Here is a 22886-nt window from a genome sequence, read left to right on the forward strand (position 1 = left end):
CCTAACAGCAATCAATTACAAATTTCACCAATTTTCCAACTTTGATAACACGATGTTCAGCTTTCGCCATTACTATTGATAAGTCTGTCATAAATTGGTAATACATGAAACACATCTTTGTACACGGGATAAAACAAACGATCAAATATTTTTATTCAATAAGTCTGTAGTATACTTCATGGGCTTTTATTACAATCGAACAACTTCGAATCAATTGCCAATTTCATTGCTGGACTATCCCCTTTGATAAATGTTTTGACTGTGGAAATTGTTTTGTATTCTATAAATGTCACATTTCACTAATGTGTCACAAAAACATATTGGCTACACCTTTAAAAGTAAACAAAACTGCTAATAATAATCATTGATCTATTTTTATTTTACCATTTGACGACTTGACGCTATCAAACTTGATGTTATTATATTATATAATGTGAATGAGAATTACTGTTTTCAACTTTGGGCCAAATAGATGCGAATAAGGTGGGAACATGAACATAGAATTATGTCTGAATAGCTTTCGATTAATATTGAAGTTAGGTAATAATTTCAGATACAAGATGACCGACATGAGCGTAAGGCCTAGATGCTTTAGATTTAAAACAAGGATATCCAAGATACAATGACAAGATATAACATCATTTTGTGTTTTCAAGGTTCTGATCAACCTGTCCAGCATTTCATAAATTCAAGTGTCTTCAGTAGGAAAGCGATTTAACTAGTGTTATTTCACATTGAAGATATCTGAAAAATAGATTTTTGACAAAGTATTGTGTGTTGAGATACTGAGACACTGTAACAACATCATAACTTGTCAGGGGAGGATATGAATTTTCCTTCAACATGACCCTGTTAGAGGACCTTCAAAGTTAAAAAACAACTATTGGAGAGATAAAATAAGAATATGCACTGGCATATCGTTCTTGTTAAAAAGCTATAGGTTTTTGGCAGAATCTATAGTATTACTAACGAATGGGGAGATGACAATAACCAAATCTTCAAGCATCAATTATGTTGAAATTGTATTTTTTTCAATTCAGATGCAGGAAATCTCAAGCATGCATTTATTTGCATTTCAGATGAAAAATCTAACAAGCTAATGGAAATTTTACAGTTTTCACTTGAACCTGGATCGTTGTCATTGTATTTTTATATTGCTTATCAGTACAGTCAAGACCCAAACAGAGAAAAATATAAAACTAAGGTATTTTTAACAAATTGTTTATAGAATAGCAGAAATGAAATATGAATGTCAGCAGATATAGGATATTTACCCATTACATAGAAACCGAAAGACACTCATAACCAACGACCCTATATATAACTTATATTTATCTCCTATTCTAGCTCATTCAAAATAATTTTGTAAGGAAAACTTCAATTTCATTAGGATTTAATGTTCTGTTTGAAAAAGACAATCGGTAATTTTTTTCATATTTATTATTATTGTTTTATAACTCATGTAGAATACCCAGATACTCTTGTTAGAAGCAATCATCGCAGATCGTGTTGAGTATGTGTCAGCCATGCTACAACATGGAATTGTATTCAATACGGAACACTTCGAGGGTTTGTATGATGAGGTATGTATTGAAATAAGTATTTATTAGGTCGTATATACCGTTTACAAGATTTTCACATTGAAATTAAGAGAAAAACAGAGTTAAGAGGCAACCCACAGAAATGCGGAAGATTTATAGGTTTTCAAGGCTTAAGACATTCAAGTCACTTTGAAAAATAAATAAAAATACTGTCAAAAATATAAAGGAACACCTTCTGTCATTTTATCCAGCCATTCACTTCATTAGCCCCTTTTTCTTTTTTCACTGTTTGGCTACATGAATGAGTAATGAGTTATATGACGGGTGTCACATGTGGAGCAGAATCTGCTTAACCTTCTGGAGCACCTGAGATCACCATCGATTTTTGGTGGGGTTCATGTTGCTCAGTCAGTTTTCTATGTTGTGTTTTGTATAATTTTGCTTGTTTTATATCATGGCATTGTCAGTTTGTTTTCGATTTATGAGTTTGTATATCCTTTTGGTACCTTAAACATCTCTTTTGTAGCTTTATACCGTGTTCTAGTATGTGGTTTTCTAAAATGCTGCATTTGTATTGCATTAAATATAAAAGCAACGATTTGCATATAGAAGCCAAAGTACTAGTTGTTCGTTAATATGTTTTATAGTCTTTGAAAATGATTAAGAACAATCAGACAGTGAAAATAATATCACTTGATACTTTTCTATTTTAAAAAATTAGGAAAAAATTTAATGTTTTATCTATTATTTACTTCATTAGACCTTTAGATGTGAAGATTGCAAGGCAAAAGACTGTCGGTCAATGCATGCTATTCATCATGTAAGTGACAGATGTTTTTCATTTTTATATATCATTGTCATCAATACTGTTCTGCAACATGTGTTATGCGTAGGGACGAAATACCTTGAGCCAAAATCCATAAATATGACATGAATAAAAATGAGGATTTTTCTAGATAATGGACCAAACTTGAAAATGAATGGGTTGAAGCTGCAAGGCATTACAATTAAGTTAAATCTGTCTCTGAACACTCATCATGCTCATTCTACACTTATATCAGAGGTTTTACCTCCATTGCAAATGTGCTTTTGTCCCTGCATTCAAAGCCTGCACCAATATTGTGTATGTTTGTAAAATCACGTTATCTAAAAATAGCAAAATTAAAAAATGGCAAATCGCGTAAAAACCAAATAATTTCTCCTAGACACTTATCAAAGAGTAAATCATGAACAATCATAGATCTGTGCATTGTTCCTTTTAGAATTTTTAGTAATGATGATGAACTGGATCTGATCTGACGGTTCTGAATTCTCCAACTACACCAGTGTCTTAACAAACGACTTCTAGTGCCAATTACGTAACCAAATCTCATTCCAAACTACTGCCGTCTATTTTTTTAGCAATCAAAATGAGGCAACAGTGGTTTAACTATGTTGAAATTCCCCAAATCGATTAAAAAGATATAAATCAAGGTACCAAACAAACACCGATGGAATCGCATGAACTCAAAACGAGCGAGACCGTGTGCGTCGATAGTGTAAGCGTCTCCTTCTATGTATGCATTACCAGTCTAAACCGGGCATCAGAATATATGTAAAACTATATTTACTATAGCATGTAGGTGGTTAGAATTGCATGTAGATACACATGAACTTCTCCATTCACGTTATGCGTGTGTTTTGTTTGCGTTTGTTAAAACCTTCAATTATTCAAAAAAGTCTTTCCAGTGTAAAAGGAAACTTATGTATCCAGATTTCACTAATCCTCACACCACGTATGGACAGTTAAATCGTCAAAATGTTGCATTATTGTTTCTGATGATACAATTGATATCTATTAAAATGTACAAGATCAATAAACAATCTTGGTGGTTTTAATGATTGTAGATATAAACATGGTTAACTTAAAAGCATCTTCTCAGGTAAAAAATTTCGTAAGATAAAATAGCAAATGGCACATGACCTTCAAAAACAATTACAAACAAGTGATACACATTTTTAAATCATGTCCCTAGACGCGTTTAAGCATTAACTAGAGGCTCCAAGGAGCCTGTGTCGCTCACCTTTTGTTTACAATTGATGCATGAAATAATGCAACCATTATACTATTGCTTTAGTTTCAGAGATATAAGCCAAAAACTGCATTTTACCCCTATGTTCTATTTTTAGCCATGTCGGCCATGTTGGTTGTCAGGCGGGGTCATCGGACACATTTTTTAAATTAAAAACCCTTATAATGGTTGTGGCCAAGTTTGGTTAAATTTGTCTCAGTAGTTTCAGAGAAGATTTTTGTAAAAGCTTAAAAAAATCTACGAAAAATTGTTAAAAAATTGACTTTAAAGGGCAATAACTCCTTAAGGGGTCAATTGACAATTTTGGTCATGTTGACTTATTTGTAGATCTTACTTTGCTGAACATTATTGCTGTTTACAGTTTATCTCCATCTATAATAATATTCAAGATAATAACCAAAAACTGCAAAATTTCCTTAAAATTACCAATTCAGGGACAGTAACCCAACAACGGGTTGTCTGAAAATTTCAGGGCAGATAGATCTCAAACTGATGATCATTTTTACCCTATCAGATTTGCTCTAAATGTTTTAGTTTCAGAGATATAAGCCAAAAACTGCGTTTTACCCTATGTTCTATTTTTAGCCATGTCGGCCATGTTGGTTGGCAAGCGGGGTCATCGGACACATCTTTTAAACTACATACCCAAATGATGATTGTGGCCAAGCTTTGTTAAATTTGTCTTAGTAGTTTCAGAGGAGAAGATTTTTGTAAAAGATTACAAAAATTTACGAAAAATTGTTAAAAAATGACTTTAAAGGGCAATAACTCCTTAAGGGGTCAATCTACAATTTTGTTCGTGTTTGACTTATTTGTAGATCTTATTTTGCTGAACATTATTGCTGTTTACAGTTCATCTCTATCAATAATTAATATTCAAGATAATAACCAAAAACTGCAAAATTTCCTTAAAATTACTAATTCAGGGGCAGCAACCAAATAACAGGTTGTCTGATTCGTCTGAAAATTTCAGGGCAGACAGATCTTAACTTGATGAACAATTTTACCCGTGTCAGATGTACTCTAAATGCTTCAGTTTCAGAGATATAAGCCAAAAACTGCATTTTACCCCTATGTTCTATTTTCAGCCATGTCGGCCATGTTGGTTGGCAGGCGGGGTCGTTGGACATAGTTTTGAAATTAAATACCCCAATAATGATTGTGGTCAAGTTTGGATAAATTTGGCCCAGTAGTTTCAGAGGAGAAGATTTTTGTAAAAGTTAACAACGACGGACAACGGACGCCAAGTGATGAAAAAAGCTCACTTGGCCTTTTAGGCCAAGTGAGCTAAAAATCAGCAGGATATTGTAACGTTCCGGGGTTTTCTTGTCAGGATCTACCCGTCGTTACTTATGTGGGCCTCTGGTGAAGGAAATAATAATAAACATCATATAGGAGTTCATAAATTGTATTAATTCTATTATTTCTGCTTAAGCAATACAACAAATACAGTAGTTCATAAAACCAAATACGTTAATAATATATACAATAAGTAATACAGCAAGGTGCATTACTTGCACCAAGTTAATAAAATAATTCTTCTGGCGCTCGGTGCAAGAAAATCTACTTGGGACACGGCATTCTAATACTCTGCATACTTGGTGCAGGAACATCTACTTGGGACACTGAATTCTAATACTCTGCGTACTTGGTGCAGGAAAATCTACTTGGGGCACTGCATTATAAAACTCTGCATACTTGGTGCAGGAAAATCTACTTGGTGCACTGCTTTTTAATACTCAGCATACTCGGTGCATGATTAACGATTTACCCGAGCAAACAGTACGTCAGCATTTTTATATGAAGACTTGGTTAATTATCAAGTCTATTAAATATTATCACCAAGCACTTTTACTTGGTGCAGCAAATTATAGTTTTAAATATACTGCTAACCGCATGGAGGTTCTTAGAGAGAAGCTCTCAGTAGGAACATGAGTTCCGTATTTTATACAAAATCGTCGTTACGTGTGACGTAATACACAAATTATTAATAAACAAGAACAGGAACACGTAACGTTACATTTGGCGCGTTATACTGAAACTATGTATAAACAAATACAAAATGAACAATTACACACATAAATAAAGTCGATATATAGATTCAAAGAAGTCAGTATATAATGTAAGGTCCAGATAAGCTATTTCTTCTGTAAAATACGGATCAGAACACAACAACGGTCATCTGCATGTATCAAGCGTGGAACGGAGACCACAGTGGTAATATAAACACATCTGTCTTATTTACACAAGTTAAACCACAGTAAAATTATCAGCTTTCAAATCACTGGGGTGTAACACTACCCCATACCTTATATAAACAGGATTTGTCCTCAAATACGAGAGTATGTATGTCATGCAGATGTCATTTCATAATGTAATATAAAGTCAACACAGAATGTCTCACATTCGTGAGCAACTTGGTAAAGGTAGTCACTTGGTGTAAGATTAAAACTAATAATGTTTAGTACGAAATACATCTTGCATAGAAATATTAAATATAACAATCCATCCTTCAATCATGCAGGTATTTCCACTCTTCATACTGCCTTCCTCTTCCTGTACATCGTCTTTTGTAAAATGTTTAATATATTGATTCGGTACTATACATAACTCCCAATAATTATATTTTGTGATGAGATAAAAAGTCCTTCATCAATATTAAAGTTAAATAAAATGTTATAGCTGTACAAATGTCTTTATGGTATTCAATGAATGCATGGTTGACTCGCCACTTCAAGCCTAGTTACAAATCAGTTCATATACAATTCTTGTTATGGTTGACACAAACATATATACTAGTAGCTTATATTACAATTCGTTATCCAAATAAGCAACAGTCTTCCACAGACCATATACCAGTCACAGAACTATACTGAAAATTCACCAGTACTCCACAGATATCTTCATCACAGGACGTACGGGTAACACCCTTAAAATATATCAGTTTTCCACAGACATTCTTTCGTCACAGGAAACGACTTCAAAAATATAACATTAGCAACAATATTCCATAGACAATATACCAGTCACAGGACTATACTGCTCCTAAAATATGGTATATCACAGATACTCGATCACAGAAAATACTCATAAAAAATCACCAGTACTCCACAGATATCTTCATCACAGGACGTACGAACAACACCCTTAAAATATATAAGTTTTCCACAGACATTTTCCGTCACAGGATAACTTACAAAATACAACAGCCAACCATTCTACTAATGCATGCTAACATGAATATATATCAGCGACAAGAATTACTAACACACCATTCATTGACTTGTATTAAGTCCATGTGACTTACATCCGATATAATAGAATAATACTTGTCCTGTTCCATGGTTTCATTTTTACTCATGGAGTGTGACTAACCATTTTATTAACACATCGGGCAGTTACAGAGACATTTACAATTTCTGCGTGTGTTATTATTGTGGTCAGTGTATAGTGGTAAGTTCGGACCACCACTAGTTCTTGCGAATTTTACTTCGACAGCATTATATCAACGACAGGAAGACAACAACAACTAAATTGAACGAGTCAACAAGCTTTTGTTTCTACTTTTCAGCATATTTCTGCATTACATTCAGGAATAAATATTTAAAAAATTTAAAATATTAATCATTAAAACAAAATGATACGAAATCAATATTTTTAATAAAGTTATTTTCTATTAGGACAAGTTTTTCTGACATGTCCCTTTTCACCACAACGAAAGCATTTATTCTTTGACTCAACAGACATTCCAACGACAGCGTTAGTTAAGCTATGATACCTTATTCTATCTGCTTGATTAAATGTATCAAATCTAATTGCTAAAATGTCAGCTTCATTGATATTTTTAGGCCTTGATTCTCGTATTCCAAGACGCATTTCAGGGTCTTGTTATGCATCTATAATTGGTCCAAAGCCAATATATCTGTTACAGAGGAAGGGACACCAGGATAAGCACAGCGAGTCATTTTTTTAATATCTTGACTGAGGGCAGAGAGAGATTCATTATCTTTTCTCACTCTAGTCTGTAGCTGAGCTCGGAATATCTCAGACCTATGAACTGAACCAAATCTATTATATAGGGCATCAACTAGGCTATCAAAATCTCGCTTTTTAAACTCGTTTAATTCATTTAAAATGGCTCTAGCACCACCTTTCAAACTGCTAGCCAGACACAGTGACATTGTATTATAGTCCCAACCATTAACTTCAGCTAAAATTTGAAATTGACTGAGATATTCTTCTATATCATCAGTACCATCATAGGGTTGAGGTTTCATATTAACTTTGTGTTTTTGTGTAACACCAGCATAATAACTTGGATGAGATTGTATAGCCCTGGTATTTTGACTATTATTGTAATTTTGATAGCTGCTTGTTTCAGAATTTGAAGGTATACATGTTGTATTTTGGAGCGGTTTAGGTTCTTGTACTGCATGTGTTTTTATGATTTCAGCTTCTGGAACAATAATTTTTGATTTTTCAGATTGAATTTGATCAGATTTAGCCTTTTGTTTTTTAAATTCTTCTCTTAAATTAAATATTTGTTCTTCCAAATGTGCGATTTGATTTTGAAATCTGTCTTCCATCATAGAAAGATTTGCTGCATTTTGTTGTGCCACCATATGAAGTGTATTTCTTATTTGATTTGTGAGTGATTCAAATATGTCTCCTACTGAAGGAGAAATAGCTGGTCAACCATTAGATTGATGGGCTGCTTGAATAGATTCATAAGAATTCTGCGAACTTGTTATCATTTCATGTGTATTATTCACCACTGTATCATCACTAGCAATTGATGATCTATCAGTTGGATTAAATTAAATTTTATCAGACTGCAAAGAATCATCCATTTTAAAATGATTTTATTTTTCAAACTTGCACCAGATAATTTTTATAATTAAAAATTTTGAATCCCACTTCTGACACCATTGTAACGTTCCGGGATTTTCTTGTCAGGATATATCCGTCGTTACTTATGTGGGCCTCTGGTGAAGGAAGTAATAATAAACATCATATTGGAGTCCATAAATTGTATTAATACTATTATTTCTGTTTAAGCAATACAACAAATACAGTGGTTCATGAAACCAAATACGTTAATAATATATACAATGAATAAAACAGCAAGGTGCATTACTTGCACCAAGTTAATAAAATAATTCTTCTGCGCTCGGTGTAAGAAAATCTACTTGGGACACGGCATTCTAATACCCTGCATACTTGGTGCAGGAAAATCTACTTGGGACACTGCATTCTAAAACTCTGCATACTTGGTGGAAGAAAATGTACTTGGGACACTGCATTATAAAACTCTGCATACTTGGTGCACTGCTTTCTAATACTCAGCATGCTCGGTGCATGGTTAACGATTTACCCGAGCAAACAGTACGTCAGCATTTTTATATGAAGACTTGGTTAATTATCAAGTCTATTAAATATTATCACCAAGCACTTTTACTTGGTGCAGCAAATTATAGTTTTAGATATAATGCTAACCGCATGGAGGTTCTTGGAGAGAAGCTCTCAGTAGGAACATGAGTTCCGTATTTTATACAAAATCGTCGTTACGTGTGACGTAATACACAAATTATTCATAAACAAGAACAGGAACACGTAACGTTACATTTGGCGCGTTATACTGAAACTATGTATAAACAAATACAAAATGAACAATTACACACATAAATAAAGTCGATATATAGATTTAAAGAAGTCAGTATATAATGTAAGGTCCAGATAAGCTATTTCTTCTGTAAAATAAGGATCAGAACACAACAACGGACATCTGCATGTATCAAGTGTGGAACGGAGACCACAGTGATAATATAAACACATCTATCTTATTTACACAAGTTAAACCGTTACCACAGTAAAATTATCAGCTTTCAAATCACCGGGGCGTAACAATATGTAGGACGCCCCTTCTTTCTATACTATTTATATCTCGTGATCTAATGATCATGTCCTTTGCAGCATGGCAATGTTACAGAAAGTGTACTTACCTTGTAAACCTACTTTAGCAATATTATGTGTATATAAGTACGGAAGTCGACTTTGCTTTTGCTTAATGTATGAATTAGTATCTCCCCACAAACAGAAAGAAACATTGACAATCCTTTATACTTTTGGTGTTTTCTTGTACTTCATTAAACTTATCTCTCTTTTCTTACCCTTGTCATATTCTTTTCTGTCACATAAATGGAGTGTGTCACACTGTAGCTACGCTTGCAGTAAAACGTCTGTACTTGACTATTGCAGAACACATTTAACCTAGTCAATAGGATTTTCTGTTAAGTAGGAAATTCCAGGTATCTCAAGTAATGTGCATACTTTAAAAGTCATATGAAACGAGCTTTTTTATAATTGTAACGTTAAGGGAATTTTTGAACCAATGCATGCATATATACCAAAATAAGTCCTCTATGATTTTTACATTTATTTCTAATCTATAACGTATCATTGACAAATAATATTTCATTAAGTGATTATTGATCGCAAGCTAATTAACTTTCGAGTTTGTTACCGACGTTTACCGGATATTGACATAGATAAACAATCAACACAGAATCTTGGAGCACGTAAAAATAAGTTAATTGATAGAGCGATGTTTTAAATATTTGTTTTGCGTTCCTATTTGTTTTTTGATGATTTGGTGTATTAAAATTGTTCTTTAAAAATCAATTATTACTATTTACCTTCAAGACCACGTTTGTTTAGATTCTTTCATCACGGTTTTTTTTTTGCCTAGCAATTGCCTTGTGCGGTGGCTGCAGTTCTAACGAGAGGTCTCGTAGTTAATTAAGGTCACTGCATACGGTAAAATATCGGCATATTAGAGTACGGAAAGACAATAACTCAATAGCTTTACATATCTGGATACTTTTATAAGATTAAGGATTTTCTTTTACAAGAAAGTCCACGTACACTTGTTTTACAGTAAAACTCAACCATTCAAGTAAATAAAACATATTCAACTTTTTTTTTCAAAATTTGAAGTATCATTTGAGTAGATTCTATATGTGCCATCTTCTTTATTGAGCTGAGAACAATACTTTTTCATCTTTTTTTGTTAGCAACACTTGATTATAAATACTTTAAGAATGAAGAACAAAACTGTCAAAATAATATACAACTCCCATTTGATTGTCTGAGCTATGTGAATGTCCAAGAAGTGAATACATGCAATTGGTTATTTTATATATATATTTTTTTAATTTTCCAGCGATGTGACAATTCAATATGTAATTTCATCTGGTGCACATGTCTGCAGAACTGTAAAAAGTGTAACGAAAAAGCTTCAATGAATGGGCATAGTAAACATTGTGTAAGACATGGAGGACATATATTTGCAGTTGGCATTGAACTCAAAGTTGATGTATGCTTACAAGCTAGATATCTATGTCAGAAACTGCTTAATTTTAGTAAGTGTTAACACATATATGGTATTTTATGACTTAGATAAATTGAAAGCCTGACCTTATCATCATTAATCTTTCCTTAGGAAATTTAAATAATTATTTTCAAACTACTGTCTTTTGTCTGAGTGTGTATTTGCATACATGGCAGGTGATGCATGCATAGTAGGTAGAGCTTATTCTGTCAACAATGCCCGTCTTGCTCATCATGTCGTTCATGCGATGCCCTCATTTTTAATTGTAACCTTGATTTGTTAACTTAATGGATTAAAGAAATTTGAACATAGGTAAACTACTGGTGTCTAAATCTGGCATTACATTTTATATGTATCAGCAGGTGATTTATTTTGCAAGGACAAGCAATTTATTTTTAAACATTATTTTCCTTTATCATGTTCATAAGGTACAGTTGTCTGGGATTTCATCGCCAGATAAAAGTATGAATTTAAAACAATGAACTTGAAATTATGGTGCAATGGTGAAATAATGTGATTATTAGCCATACGATATAGTCATAAAAACCTTCATTTTCATTCATTTGTATTACGTAATTATTGTAATATATTTATTTTAACGTCAGTACCGTTCAGACAATTCGCTTGCAGTCAATTAAGATCTGTTCAGTCAATGTTCAGACTGTTCCGTAGTTGTTATTTACCTGTACACATCAACAACATACTGAAATGTCTAAAAAGCTACTGAATAGTAGTGAAATGTCTGAACATAGACTGAACAGATCTTAATTGAACGCAGGCGAATTGTCTAAACATTACTGAATTCACCATGATAATAGTATCAACTCAAAATAATGATTTTGGTTGAAATCTATTGTATATAAAGACTCAAGGTTTGTTGTAAATGATCATGTTTCTGAATCCTGTAAATAACTCAAAATTAATAAGTTCACCAAACCAAAATTAAAATCTTAATCGTCAAACAAAAAATTAATAGAATATTATCATTGAGCAGGATCTGCTTACCCTTCCTGTGCACCTTACATCATCCCTGGTTTTAAGTTGGGTTCGCGTGTCTCTGTGTAGTTTTTATGTAGAGTTTTGTAGACTGTTGTTTGTCTTTTCGTCGTGTTCGTTTATTTGCCATTATTTTGTCTACCTTACTTCTCTTTTTGAGTTTTGGTTCACCCTTTGGTATCTTCAGCCTCTTTGCTTTAACAACAAATGCCCAGTTTAATTGGTAATTTAAGGTAGATGGGGTGTCTAAATTATAATCCATAGATTTTTTTAATAATTTGTCAAAATATAGTTTATATCATGCTTTTCTGAAAAAAATAATAAAAAGAATGGGTCACGGGGCTTATTTTCATGCTACAGGTTGTGCAAAATTGACAGATTTTGTATAGATTATGCATGGAAAACGCAATTTTCTGCCATAAAACGAAAACCACACCATAGAATTTCAAGATAAAATATGAGAAGATAGCTCTAATATTATACTTTCAGATGAGAAAAACAAAATGGGGTCACGGGACCCGTTTTTTGGCTACATAATAAAATAGGTAAATTTCTAACACATTCTATTGTAAAAGTAACCTTATCTGAATTATCTGCCCTTACATTTGAGTTGCCTCCCCTTATGTGGCAAAGTTGGGAAAAATTGAATCAAACAAAAGTATTCTGTTTTTGTAAAATACAACCATAAATATAATAAAACATGTCATTTTCGATATTAAAATAAAAATTCTTACATATGAATTACCCATTACTCTAAAAATTTGCACATTTTATTAAAGATCTAGACCGATTATTTTCTGGTATTTCAAAATCCAAGATGGAGGAAGACACCCTATCTACCTTTAGAAGAAAATTTGGGTTTTGCAGTAACAAACTGATACAACACCGAAACCTCTGTATTTAATATTTATGTTTTGTAGTTCGACATTAATAATATTCTATTGTTTAATTTCTTCGACAATTTAAATATTAATTTTGATTTGATGAACTTATTAACTTTAAGTAATTGTATGATTTTACATGATTAGTCACTTACAAAAATGTTATGTTTTGTTTTACATGCAAACTGAAATTTTATACAAAATTTGGCCCACCAGTCCCTCATTTTAATCCGAAGTCTGTAACTGTTATCCTTTCAGATTTTATCATGATAAATAAAGTAATAGTAAAAGTTATATGATAGGGTTGAACTTTCTACTAGGCCGTTGGAATCATATAGTAAAATTGATGTATTTTAAAATTATTTATGAAGACGGTTCATTTCACCGTTTTGGACATGTTTCGTTTCATATTGAGTTATTTGAAAAATATGTTTTTTACCCCCCCCCCCCCCCCACCCCCCCCCCCCATGTATAGATCGTCTTAGCCTAATTTTGCACAACTTTTAATAATTTCTGTATGTATTTATTCTGTATGTTCCTGTCTTAAGTCAGGAACCTGTTATTCAGTGGTTGTTGTTTGTTACTGTATATCATATTTATTTCAGGCTGTTGGTTTTCTCATTTGTATTGTTAACATTCATTTTGTTATACCGGGCTTATTATAGCTTGCTATGCGGTATGGGGTTTGAATATGACAGTTGTTATCCATTTGTTTGATGTGTTTAAACTTTTGATTTTACCATTTGATTGGGGACTTTCCTTTTTGAATTTTCCTCGGAGTTCAGTATTTTTGTGATTTTCTTTTTGCTCACTGTTACTTTTATTCAACTGCTTCACTGAATGCCAAAAACCTATAAGGATTTCACCTTCAGTACGGTATGACAAGTTTCCAATGAAAAGAAAACAACAACAAAAAATTAACGAATGAACAAAACACAAAGAAAAAGCTTTCTACTTTATTTTTTTTTCTATAAACGTAAATGTGTTAGGATGTAATAGCGTGATACGTTTTCTGCTATTGTCAAAGTCTCAAAAAAAGGAAAGTTCAATGTTTAAACAATTATTTAGTTCCGTCAGAATTAAAATGTTTTCCCTATCCTATCAATTCAGTAATATTCAGGATTTTAGTTCAAAATCAAGTTCATGCATTCAGCTCATTGATATCAAAAGTAGTGAGGAAGTAATATTTTTCTTAGTCATATCTGAAATTTTGCATTTAATCTTTGGGTTGTTTTTTTGCAATATCTTGTTTTTTTGATATTTTTTCCTTGTTTCACACAGGTATAGACGGAAATAACACAGGTACATCTAATCAGACCGACATTTCGCAAAATACCTTCTGCCAACATTTCCAACGTTTTGAAGTAGCGCGAAAATAAACTTTAGTTAATTTTATAATAAACTTATATTTGATTTAATGTATTTCACTGTAGACCTAATTGATGCAACAGATACAAAAGAAGAAGACAAAGAACAAGGTAAAACACAAAATTAAATCCGAAAATAACTGTGGTTACAATGGCTTGTACTGTATTTGAATTACTTTTGTAAATTAAATGCATAAGCTAACATCCATGACCTCTAGCAAGATAATAATACCTTGAATTAAATAGTATCGTATTGTTCCAACATTGTTGATCACAAATAAAGCAAATGGTTGGTCCATAATAAACTCATCATAGATACCACGATTAAAATTGTGTACGCATGACGCGCTTCGTCCACAAAAGACTCATCAGTGACGCCCGAATCAAAACATTTGAACATTTAAAAAGGCCAAATCATCATGTTTATCCCGAAAATGCAAATACTTGTTCAGCAATGTAATTTATCGCTGGGACTTTTCATTTACATTTAGAAATTCATAATAAAAACAACATTTTCATCAAAAACAGAAATTGGTTTTATTGATTCAAAGATTCAAGAAATAAGCTTTGCAAGAGAATATATTTATACAATTAAGTTAAATGTGTAATGCAGTGTAAATTTATCTATCTTGTTTTGGTACAAGAAAACGGACATGGTGATCCCCATTTTCTCCTTTCTTTTATCTAGGGCTTTACCAGCTATCCGTATATTTAATACAAACACAACATGAGATATTTGATTTTCTTGTTGTTTGAAAACATGATTGCTAACAATCCGGAACTTATTTTCATAGTTGTAAAAATGGTATTTTAAAAATAAATAAACTGATTTTTGAATATTGCTAGATCAATCAATAATTTTTCAGTATTTCAAAGATCCGTATGTAGGATAAATACAAAACAGTATCAATTTCGTTTTTTATCATTTTCTTTTGAAAATTATATATCTTTTTTCGTGTTTTCAAATATCCAGTTGTGCGTATTATTTTACTGTAATCATCCTCATGGGAAGTTGTTCAAAACAGTTTTAATACACCAAATGTGTATTTTGCTATACGATTTAATGGTTGGTTGATATATTTCATACGCAAATGTAAAACTTCTGAATTTTCCTTCAGTTAACGTATATCATCTTTCCCTCAGATAACCTGTGAGATGTACAATACCATACTAAGCATTCCTTTTCGGGAAAAGATATTTTCGTGACTTTTTCCATCAGAAACAAATATTGTAATATTTTTTTCAACTGAACACATCTTTTTTTAGAGTTGTACATCTTTCTGTTGGAACTTTTACATGTAAACTCTACAAAAGCAAAACGCATATTGGTTTTTCAAAGGTTTACTCTATGTAATTCAAATCGAATGTTTAAAGCAGCTTTGCTATATTGAGCTGAAATTCCACACACGAATGAGATAAAGTATACTGAAAAAGACTTAACAAAAAACAGTCACATACGATATATTATATATCAATTTCCAGTAACATGAATGTCAGTATCTTGTGTGATCACCAACACTATTCCGAATCTCCTTGGCTAGGACACAAATGTGTATGTGGTTCTGTAGTATCCTTTGTCATTCATGTTGCATCGCTTTACTGATAATAAACTTATCATAGATACTAAGATTAAATCATTCATTGAGTTTGAGTTTGACCCCTAATTAGGATGGGGTTTGCGTTGGCGGCCGTGTCTATTAAGTTCTTCCCAAAGGTGGTCTATTAGGTCCATACCTGGCGACTTTGAGTGCGATAATAGTACAGTAATGGTGTTCTGGGTTAGTAAATACATGATAACATGTAGCCTTAATGTATATGGCTAGGCCAATGCCTGGTAAGACATATTCCTCTGTCGGTAAATAACATTGAACATATTCGGCTGCCAAGTATAGACTCTATACAATTGAGCCGTTAGATTTACATGAACACACATTATGTTTGAAGGATTTTGCCCTCCTTATCATGACGGTTCCGCCACAAACATGCCAACTTCCTGTAATCAAGCAGGTGTTCGTCAGTCATTCACATCTTTCAAAGAATACGCAACTCATCGCTGAACCAAATCGGGGCCTGTTCCTCAAAGTATTCCCCCTCATTGTTATTTCAATAACGAACACGTGCACCTTTGTGTAAGTAAAGTGGTTTATTAGTTCAATTTAAGTTCCCTTTGCCAAATTTTACGTTTGTGAAGTCGATTGTCCTGTGTTAAGACGGCCAATGACGTTTTACGTTTAGCGGGGTTAAATCATGGAATAGCGGTATTTCATATTAGCAATGTCAATCAATCGCCTGTTTAACATCCAATTTGTATATATATACAAGTTTCCTGTAGACGTTGTTTTCTGCACAGTAACTGCAACCTTCATTTTCCAGGTCTTGAAAAACACACTTGGCGTGTTGCCAAAATTGCCCATACTTTCATTTTGTATTTGTAATATACCTTTAATATTTCATTGCTAAAATATTTATTTATTTTCAGTTTTTACTTCAATAATGAAGTTTTATTTTGTGATCTATTAAACCTTTGTTATTACAAATACACTACTACATAATTGTACAGCTTTGGCTTTGTAAATGTCTTCGCTATTTTATTTAAACCAATAGCTTTAATGAATTGTTAGATAATGAATAAAAAATCAAATAAAGTATGGATAAGTGAATATAGGTCAATGTTTTATTTTCAAATATAATCTTCAACAAAATTATTCATTAATGTGTGTTTTTGCAGTGTACTACGATCTGCTAGCATGGGCACTTCTTGGAAATAAAGTTGAACTTGCCACCGTCTTCTGGTCCAAGTGTAAAAATCAGCTTTGTGAGTACAATGTATTTATCAATCTATTGAACATTTAATATTTTCTATAAAGTCTGAGATTAAGAAAAGTTTTCTACAACACAGTTTTTCCAAACCGCTTACAAATCGTTGATGTTTATTGACAGAACTCAGATTATGGTTATCACTTATTCTTTTTTTTTGTATTGAACCCTGCTACAAACTTACATTGGAAATTATAAAAGACTAATTATTTCGAATAAATTGACCGATTTTTGCGTTTCTATATCAGGAAATTATTAACCTTGAGTTGGTTTTAAGGAAATGGCTGTTTTCTTTTAGGCGGTCGTCTAAAATATGAGTGTTTGCTACCTGACAATAGTTCAATTCAATCAATGTTTTAATTTGTATAATTTTGTTTTGTAATACGTATAACTGTAAGCATGGATCACTGAAAATGACGTGTTACGTTTTTTTACGGATTGTTTGTCTCTATAAATTGTCTCTGTAAATATATTAATAAATTAATACTTGCCGTTTTCTATATCAGCCAGATTTTTCTTAGTATTATAGCTCAATACACTCGCTTAAGAAATTTTAGCTTAGAAGTGTGAAGATTTGTGTTTCCTTCTGGAGAATGACAGAAAAATCCAAATTATGTCTCCTATAAATCATCTTTTGTTAAAAACCAGTAAAGTTGTTTTAACTGATTGTTTTTTGTTCAAACAAAGTAATAAAATCAAAAGATTGTTAAAAAATATTACTACTGTGTGTTCATAAAATTTTACTCAAACTTGTACATGTATATCTTCAGAATATAACGTTCATGTATAAAGATGCAAATATGTGATTTACTTTATTGTCACTATCAGTATGACTTTGTTTTTTTCAGTGACTGCTATTATGGCAAGCAGCATCTTGAAATCTATGGCCAGCAACGTTGAATCTACAAAAGACAAGAAACTGTACGGAGAGTTAATGGAACATTCAAAGTTAGCTTTATGATTATCTACTAACATACTTTTCAATACTACATGTTATAAAGTATTGTGGGATTTCAACCTTTCATTTTTTATATGAAGTCCAAATGCATAATAAATTGAAAAAAGCCTTTACAGCAACAACGGTAAATTATTCCAGCAAATCGAGTACAACTAAAAAATCGTTTTAAGCAGTTCGTTTCAATTAACAAAAATTAATCAAAACATATCATTATGCTATTCTTTAAAAAAACGAAGATTGATTAATTGTTGTTTGTTTAACGTCCAGCAAATAGAAAGTCTTTTCCCTTGTTTTTTACACTTTTTTTCAAGGCATATACCGTCGTGAATTCAAATATATTTGGTGACACGGTGCGCTTAAAAACGGATAGTTACGATGTGTCCTGCGTGGTCAAAAACTGCACCAGATGATCTCGCATACTCGATTGAATCCACAATTAACGATTTCAGGTACTTTTGTTAACCGAAAGTGACGTTTAAAAATAAATTTTCAAACAGAATGAAGTACTGCAATGGACAAATAAACATTTCTCTACCTTCTATTTTCCTCTATCTTTTGTTTTTTTCTGTGTGTGTTTGTTTATGTATTTTTTTTTACTTTTTGAAGAGATAACTTCATATTAAAAGACATTTCGGTCTAAAAGGATAGATTCCGAAATGTTTATGTCTTCCCGATACTTGGTACTGAAGTTTATTGACATGTCCAATACTTTTGTCTTGAAGAGGGTTTGAAAATTAAAAGAAAAAAAATAATAAGAATAATCATAAAAATACAGTAAGGTATTTGCAATGCTGATTTGATAGCCCTTATGATGATTTTTTTGCAGATTATTTGAGAACAGAGTAATCGAAATGCAAAATACATTATATGAAAAAAGAGAAATCGAGACAATGGATTTAATGGAAATCGAAGATGAGATTTTAGGAATGAAAGTTTCTCCAATGGTTCTGGCATTTGAAAATAAAATGATAGATGTCATTGGACACCCCTGCATACAACGTCGTTTGAACAGAATTTGGTATAACTTTAACCCAACGGATTCTCCTTTCTCTTTCTCAGGTAGGTGCATGTAATAAGTACAAAACAGATATAAACTTATTTTATTGCGATCCATAATTTACGGTATGCCATATTTTAGATAAACAAAGAGGATAGGTTTATATCAAACCTTACCAGAACAAAATCTAGGAATATTAACTGTTACAAAAAAATAATGACAGCAATGAGAAAGACGTACCCACATACAAGAAATAGCTGATTACAATGATTGAAAATTATAATTGATATTTTAAAAAAAATCCAATAGCATGACATTTTCCTTATTCCTGGTATTATATACAGCTTTGGGTAGCTTCAAGGGCACAGGAAAACTGTTTTTGAAGTTCTAACGAGACATTTCATGGACATATCACTATACATGAATCAATAAAGTCTGAAATATAGATTAGTTGACGTCCTTTTCTCGGGAGGCCGTGTTCCGATACGAAAATAAACACTCTTAGTATATCTTGTGTGAACTTGGAACTTAATACAGATCAACGTAGGTAACAGTGACGTGTTGTTTTGTGAAATGCTGCTTTACTCCGCTTTGATTTTTCATATTGCTGTTATTTGATTAAAGGTTATTTATTTCAACACGCCTAATTTTCGGCTGTATATTTTTATGTGGTCTTAGGTACTCTATAGTTTAAGCTCGTACCCGTGCGGGCGATCTTCGTCAACGAGCAACATTCATATTTTTGGTTTTTATTTTTTAAATATAAGGTCAGTCAGCAAGGCTTTTCGTATAATTTACACTTTTAACGGCAATTGTATTTATAGAAAAAGAATGATATGCATTTGGTTTACCCGCAAAACTCAAAAAGCTTGGTTGTTTTATTTATTATGAAAAAGTGTATACTTATTGAGTTGTAACGGTTCCATATGAAATGAAACTTACTATTCGCTTCCCGATGCTGTTACTAGAAAGATGGCTCAACTACAAAAATCATGGAAACTGACACTAAATTAATGAAAAACATGTATACAGAAACGTACGCAAACACATATTCATTACATGGGATATTTGCCGGTCAATCCTTTCTACTGGCATTTTGCAGCGAACGCCTTAAATCTTGATAAAACGATTAATACTATGGTAAATATAACAAATAAAAAAAAACAAAAAAAATGCCACCAAATTAAGTTAATGAAATTCATTGTCAAATAGAAAATTATATAAAGGAAATTAGCACTGTATAAACTAAATTGAATGAAAAATTTCAGAATACATGACAGATTAGTATTTTCAATAAAACGGACATTACTTTCTGTAATCAGGAATGAAATCAATACTCATTCTTTTCCAGGGAGAGTTTTTTAAGTAACAAAAGTATGATGACTTGCCGTTATAAGTGTGGATTCTTAAAGAAATCACGTGACCATTAAATAGCTGTAAAACAAAAATAAGCCATTCCTAAGGTGCACAATTGAAATATTTGAAGTGTTTTGTTTTTCAAGAAAAATGTGAGTTAAATTAATAAACAATGAGAAATAATCTTTGTAGATGGTCCAAACAACCTTAATATACCTGCGTCTGGTGCAGCAGCTAAATGGACGGACTGGTTTAAGGTACTGTAGTATTTATAGCATGTTTTTCAAAAATGAAAAAAACAAAATGCATCACTTCTGTATGTTTGCCATCTTTTTTTTATCATTTTGACACTAAGCCCATGTTCATGAAATTTTAAAAGTAACATATAGTGAACGATGAAAATATGAAACAAAAAAAAAGAAAATAACGAGGTTTATACATTAGATATCCCCATACATATAGGCCGTTTCGGTATCCTAAATTATAAGTCAAAACCACTATTTACAAGAAAATATTACCCTACAGGTGAAAACACGCGACATTTAACATTGTGTACGGCACGACTTGTTTTTGTCATATTACAAAAAAATATGATATAGCAACTTTAAAAAATTCGTAAAAATATAACAAGCATAATTTTATTCTTTTCATATGAAACAAAAACATTTTAGCTTAAATACATTAATGTGACAAAAAGGAAGCAAGACAAGTAATCTTCAGGTCAACATTTCAAACGAAATTACATCATCTTTTACTTAAACTCCACATGAATACCAGGATTAAACGTTTTTACGCCAGACGCGCGTTTCGTCTACAAACGACTCATCAGTAACGCTCGAATCAACAAGGAATGAGCTGTCAAATTGACAGCTTTCTTGATCTGCAACATTCTATGCCTATCAAGGACCATAACTCCTAAACGGCAAAAACGAAAATCTTTAATATCAAACTTGACCTCCACTTTGTCATCAGTAACAGCATATTTAAATTTTGAAAGCACTGGCTGAACGGTTGAAAAGTAATTGCACGGAAACAATATAAAGTGCCATTTTTCAATCTTAATGTGAAAATTATAAATATTAAACTGGACCTCTGTTTTGTCATCAGTAACAACATATTATAAACTGAAAACAATAGAAAGAAGGATTCGTACGTTATTGAACAGAAACCACATACAGTGTCATTTTCCAATATATCAAGGACTTAGTCTATAACTCCAGAACGGTAAAAGTGAAAATCGTCGATATCGAACTTGACCCCCATTTTGTCATTAGTATCAATATATTAAAATTTGGAAAGCATTGGTTGAACGGTTCCTAAGTTATTGCACGGAAACTGTTTTTCCCGTCCACTTCCCGCCACCCGCTACCCGCCATACTTCACCTTCGAAAAAATCATTTAAAAATTCAATTAGGCCAAATAAAGTACGATGTTGAAGAGCATTGCGGACCCAAAATTCCGAAGGGCTTTGCCTAATACTGCTATAAGGTAGTCTATTCCTGAGGTAGAAAATCCTTAGTATTTCGGAATATTCAAAGTTTTGAAAACTTTTAATTTATAGCTATGACCATATCAATGATGATGCATGTCCACACAGAAGTGCTGACTACTGGGCTTGTAATACCCTTTCGGGAGGGAACCTCTACCAGCAGTGGCATCGACCCGGTGGTTGTAAATAAATCATCATAGATACCAGGATGGCAAAACCTTTTTGGAATTTTGGGTCCTCAATGCCCTTCAACTTCGTACTTTAATTACATTTGGCCTTTTTAATTTTTTTGATTCGAGCGTCACTGATGAGTCTTTTGTTGAGGAAACGCGCATCTGGCGTGCAAAATTGTAATCCTGGTATCTATGATGATAGAAAAACAAAGATATGGGATATCCATCCATGACACAAAATCAGTACATCCACAGCAAAAAAAAAACACATAAAGCAAAGGAACAGCTCTTTTATTAGCTTTTGATTTTGCCATTTGATTATGACTTATATCTAGAAATTGACTATGAGGGTCGGTTGAAAACAAAACTTAACGACAAAAGAGATGATTTCAGCTTCCCAATTGTGAATTTTCATTTTAAACCAAGAGTTCCAAATGGTGAAGTTGAAATCATCACTTCGTAAATTTTACGGACGCCATCACGAGTTGGTTGACCGATATGGAATATCCGTTTCACAGATGACATCGGATATGTTCCTTATGTCGTAACTACAATCTTGTTCCCTTTTCACGAATATGACCTACCGAATTAGACTATTTACCCCTATTTGTGACATTTGTACCTATTGTTTTTGTTTGTTTTGTTCACACACCGTTGTCAATATAATGGAATTTGATGCGACTGTCATACAAGTGAGAGGTTTAGCTAGCTTTAAAACCAGGTTGAATCCACCATTTTCTACATAAGAAAATGCCTGTACCAAGTCAGGAATATGACAGTTGTTATCCATTCGTTTGATGTGTTTGTTTTTTTTTTTATTTTGTCATTTGATTGGGGACTTTCATTTTT

General features: G+C 32.4%; 1 protein-coding gene across 4 annotated transcripts in view; it reads left to right on the forward strand.

Moving 5' to 3' along the window:
• The window catches only part of LOC127734317 (transient receptor potential cation channel subfamily M member 8-like), a 54592-nt gene that overhangs the window by 16248 nt on the left and 15458 nt on the right, over positions 1-22886 (forward strand). For all 4 annotated transcript variants that reach the window (XM_052244145.1, XM_052244146.1, XM_052244147.1 and 1 more), the window contains exons 10-18: positions 1080-1204; positions 1467-1583; positions 2302-2361; positions 10836-11034; positions 14314-14358; positions 16976-17062; positions 17913-18012; positions 18849-19081; positions 20568-20632. In XM_052244145.1, the coding sequence (XP_052100105.1) occupies positions 1080-1204; positions 1467-1583; positions 2302-2361; positions 10836-11034; positions 14314-14358; positions 16976-17062; positions 17913-18012; positions 18849-19081; positions 20568-20632 (1031 nt within the window). The remainder of the gene's footprint in view (positions 1-1079; positions 1205-1466; positions 1584-2301; positions 2362-10835; positions 11035-14313; positions 14359-16975; positions 17063-17912; positions 18013-18848; positions 19082-20567; positions 20633-22886) is intronic.

Source organism: Mytilus californianus, unplaced genomic scaffold, assembly GCF_021869535.1.
Source record: "Mytilus californianus isolate M0D057914Y unplaced genomic scaffold, xbMytCali1.0.p SCAF_3, whole genome shotgun sequence".
NCBI lineage: Eukaryota > Metazoa > Mollusca > Bivalvia > Mytilida > Mytilidae > Mytilus > Mytilus californianus.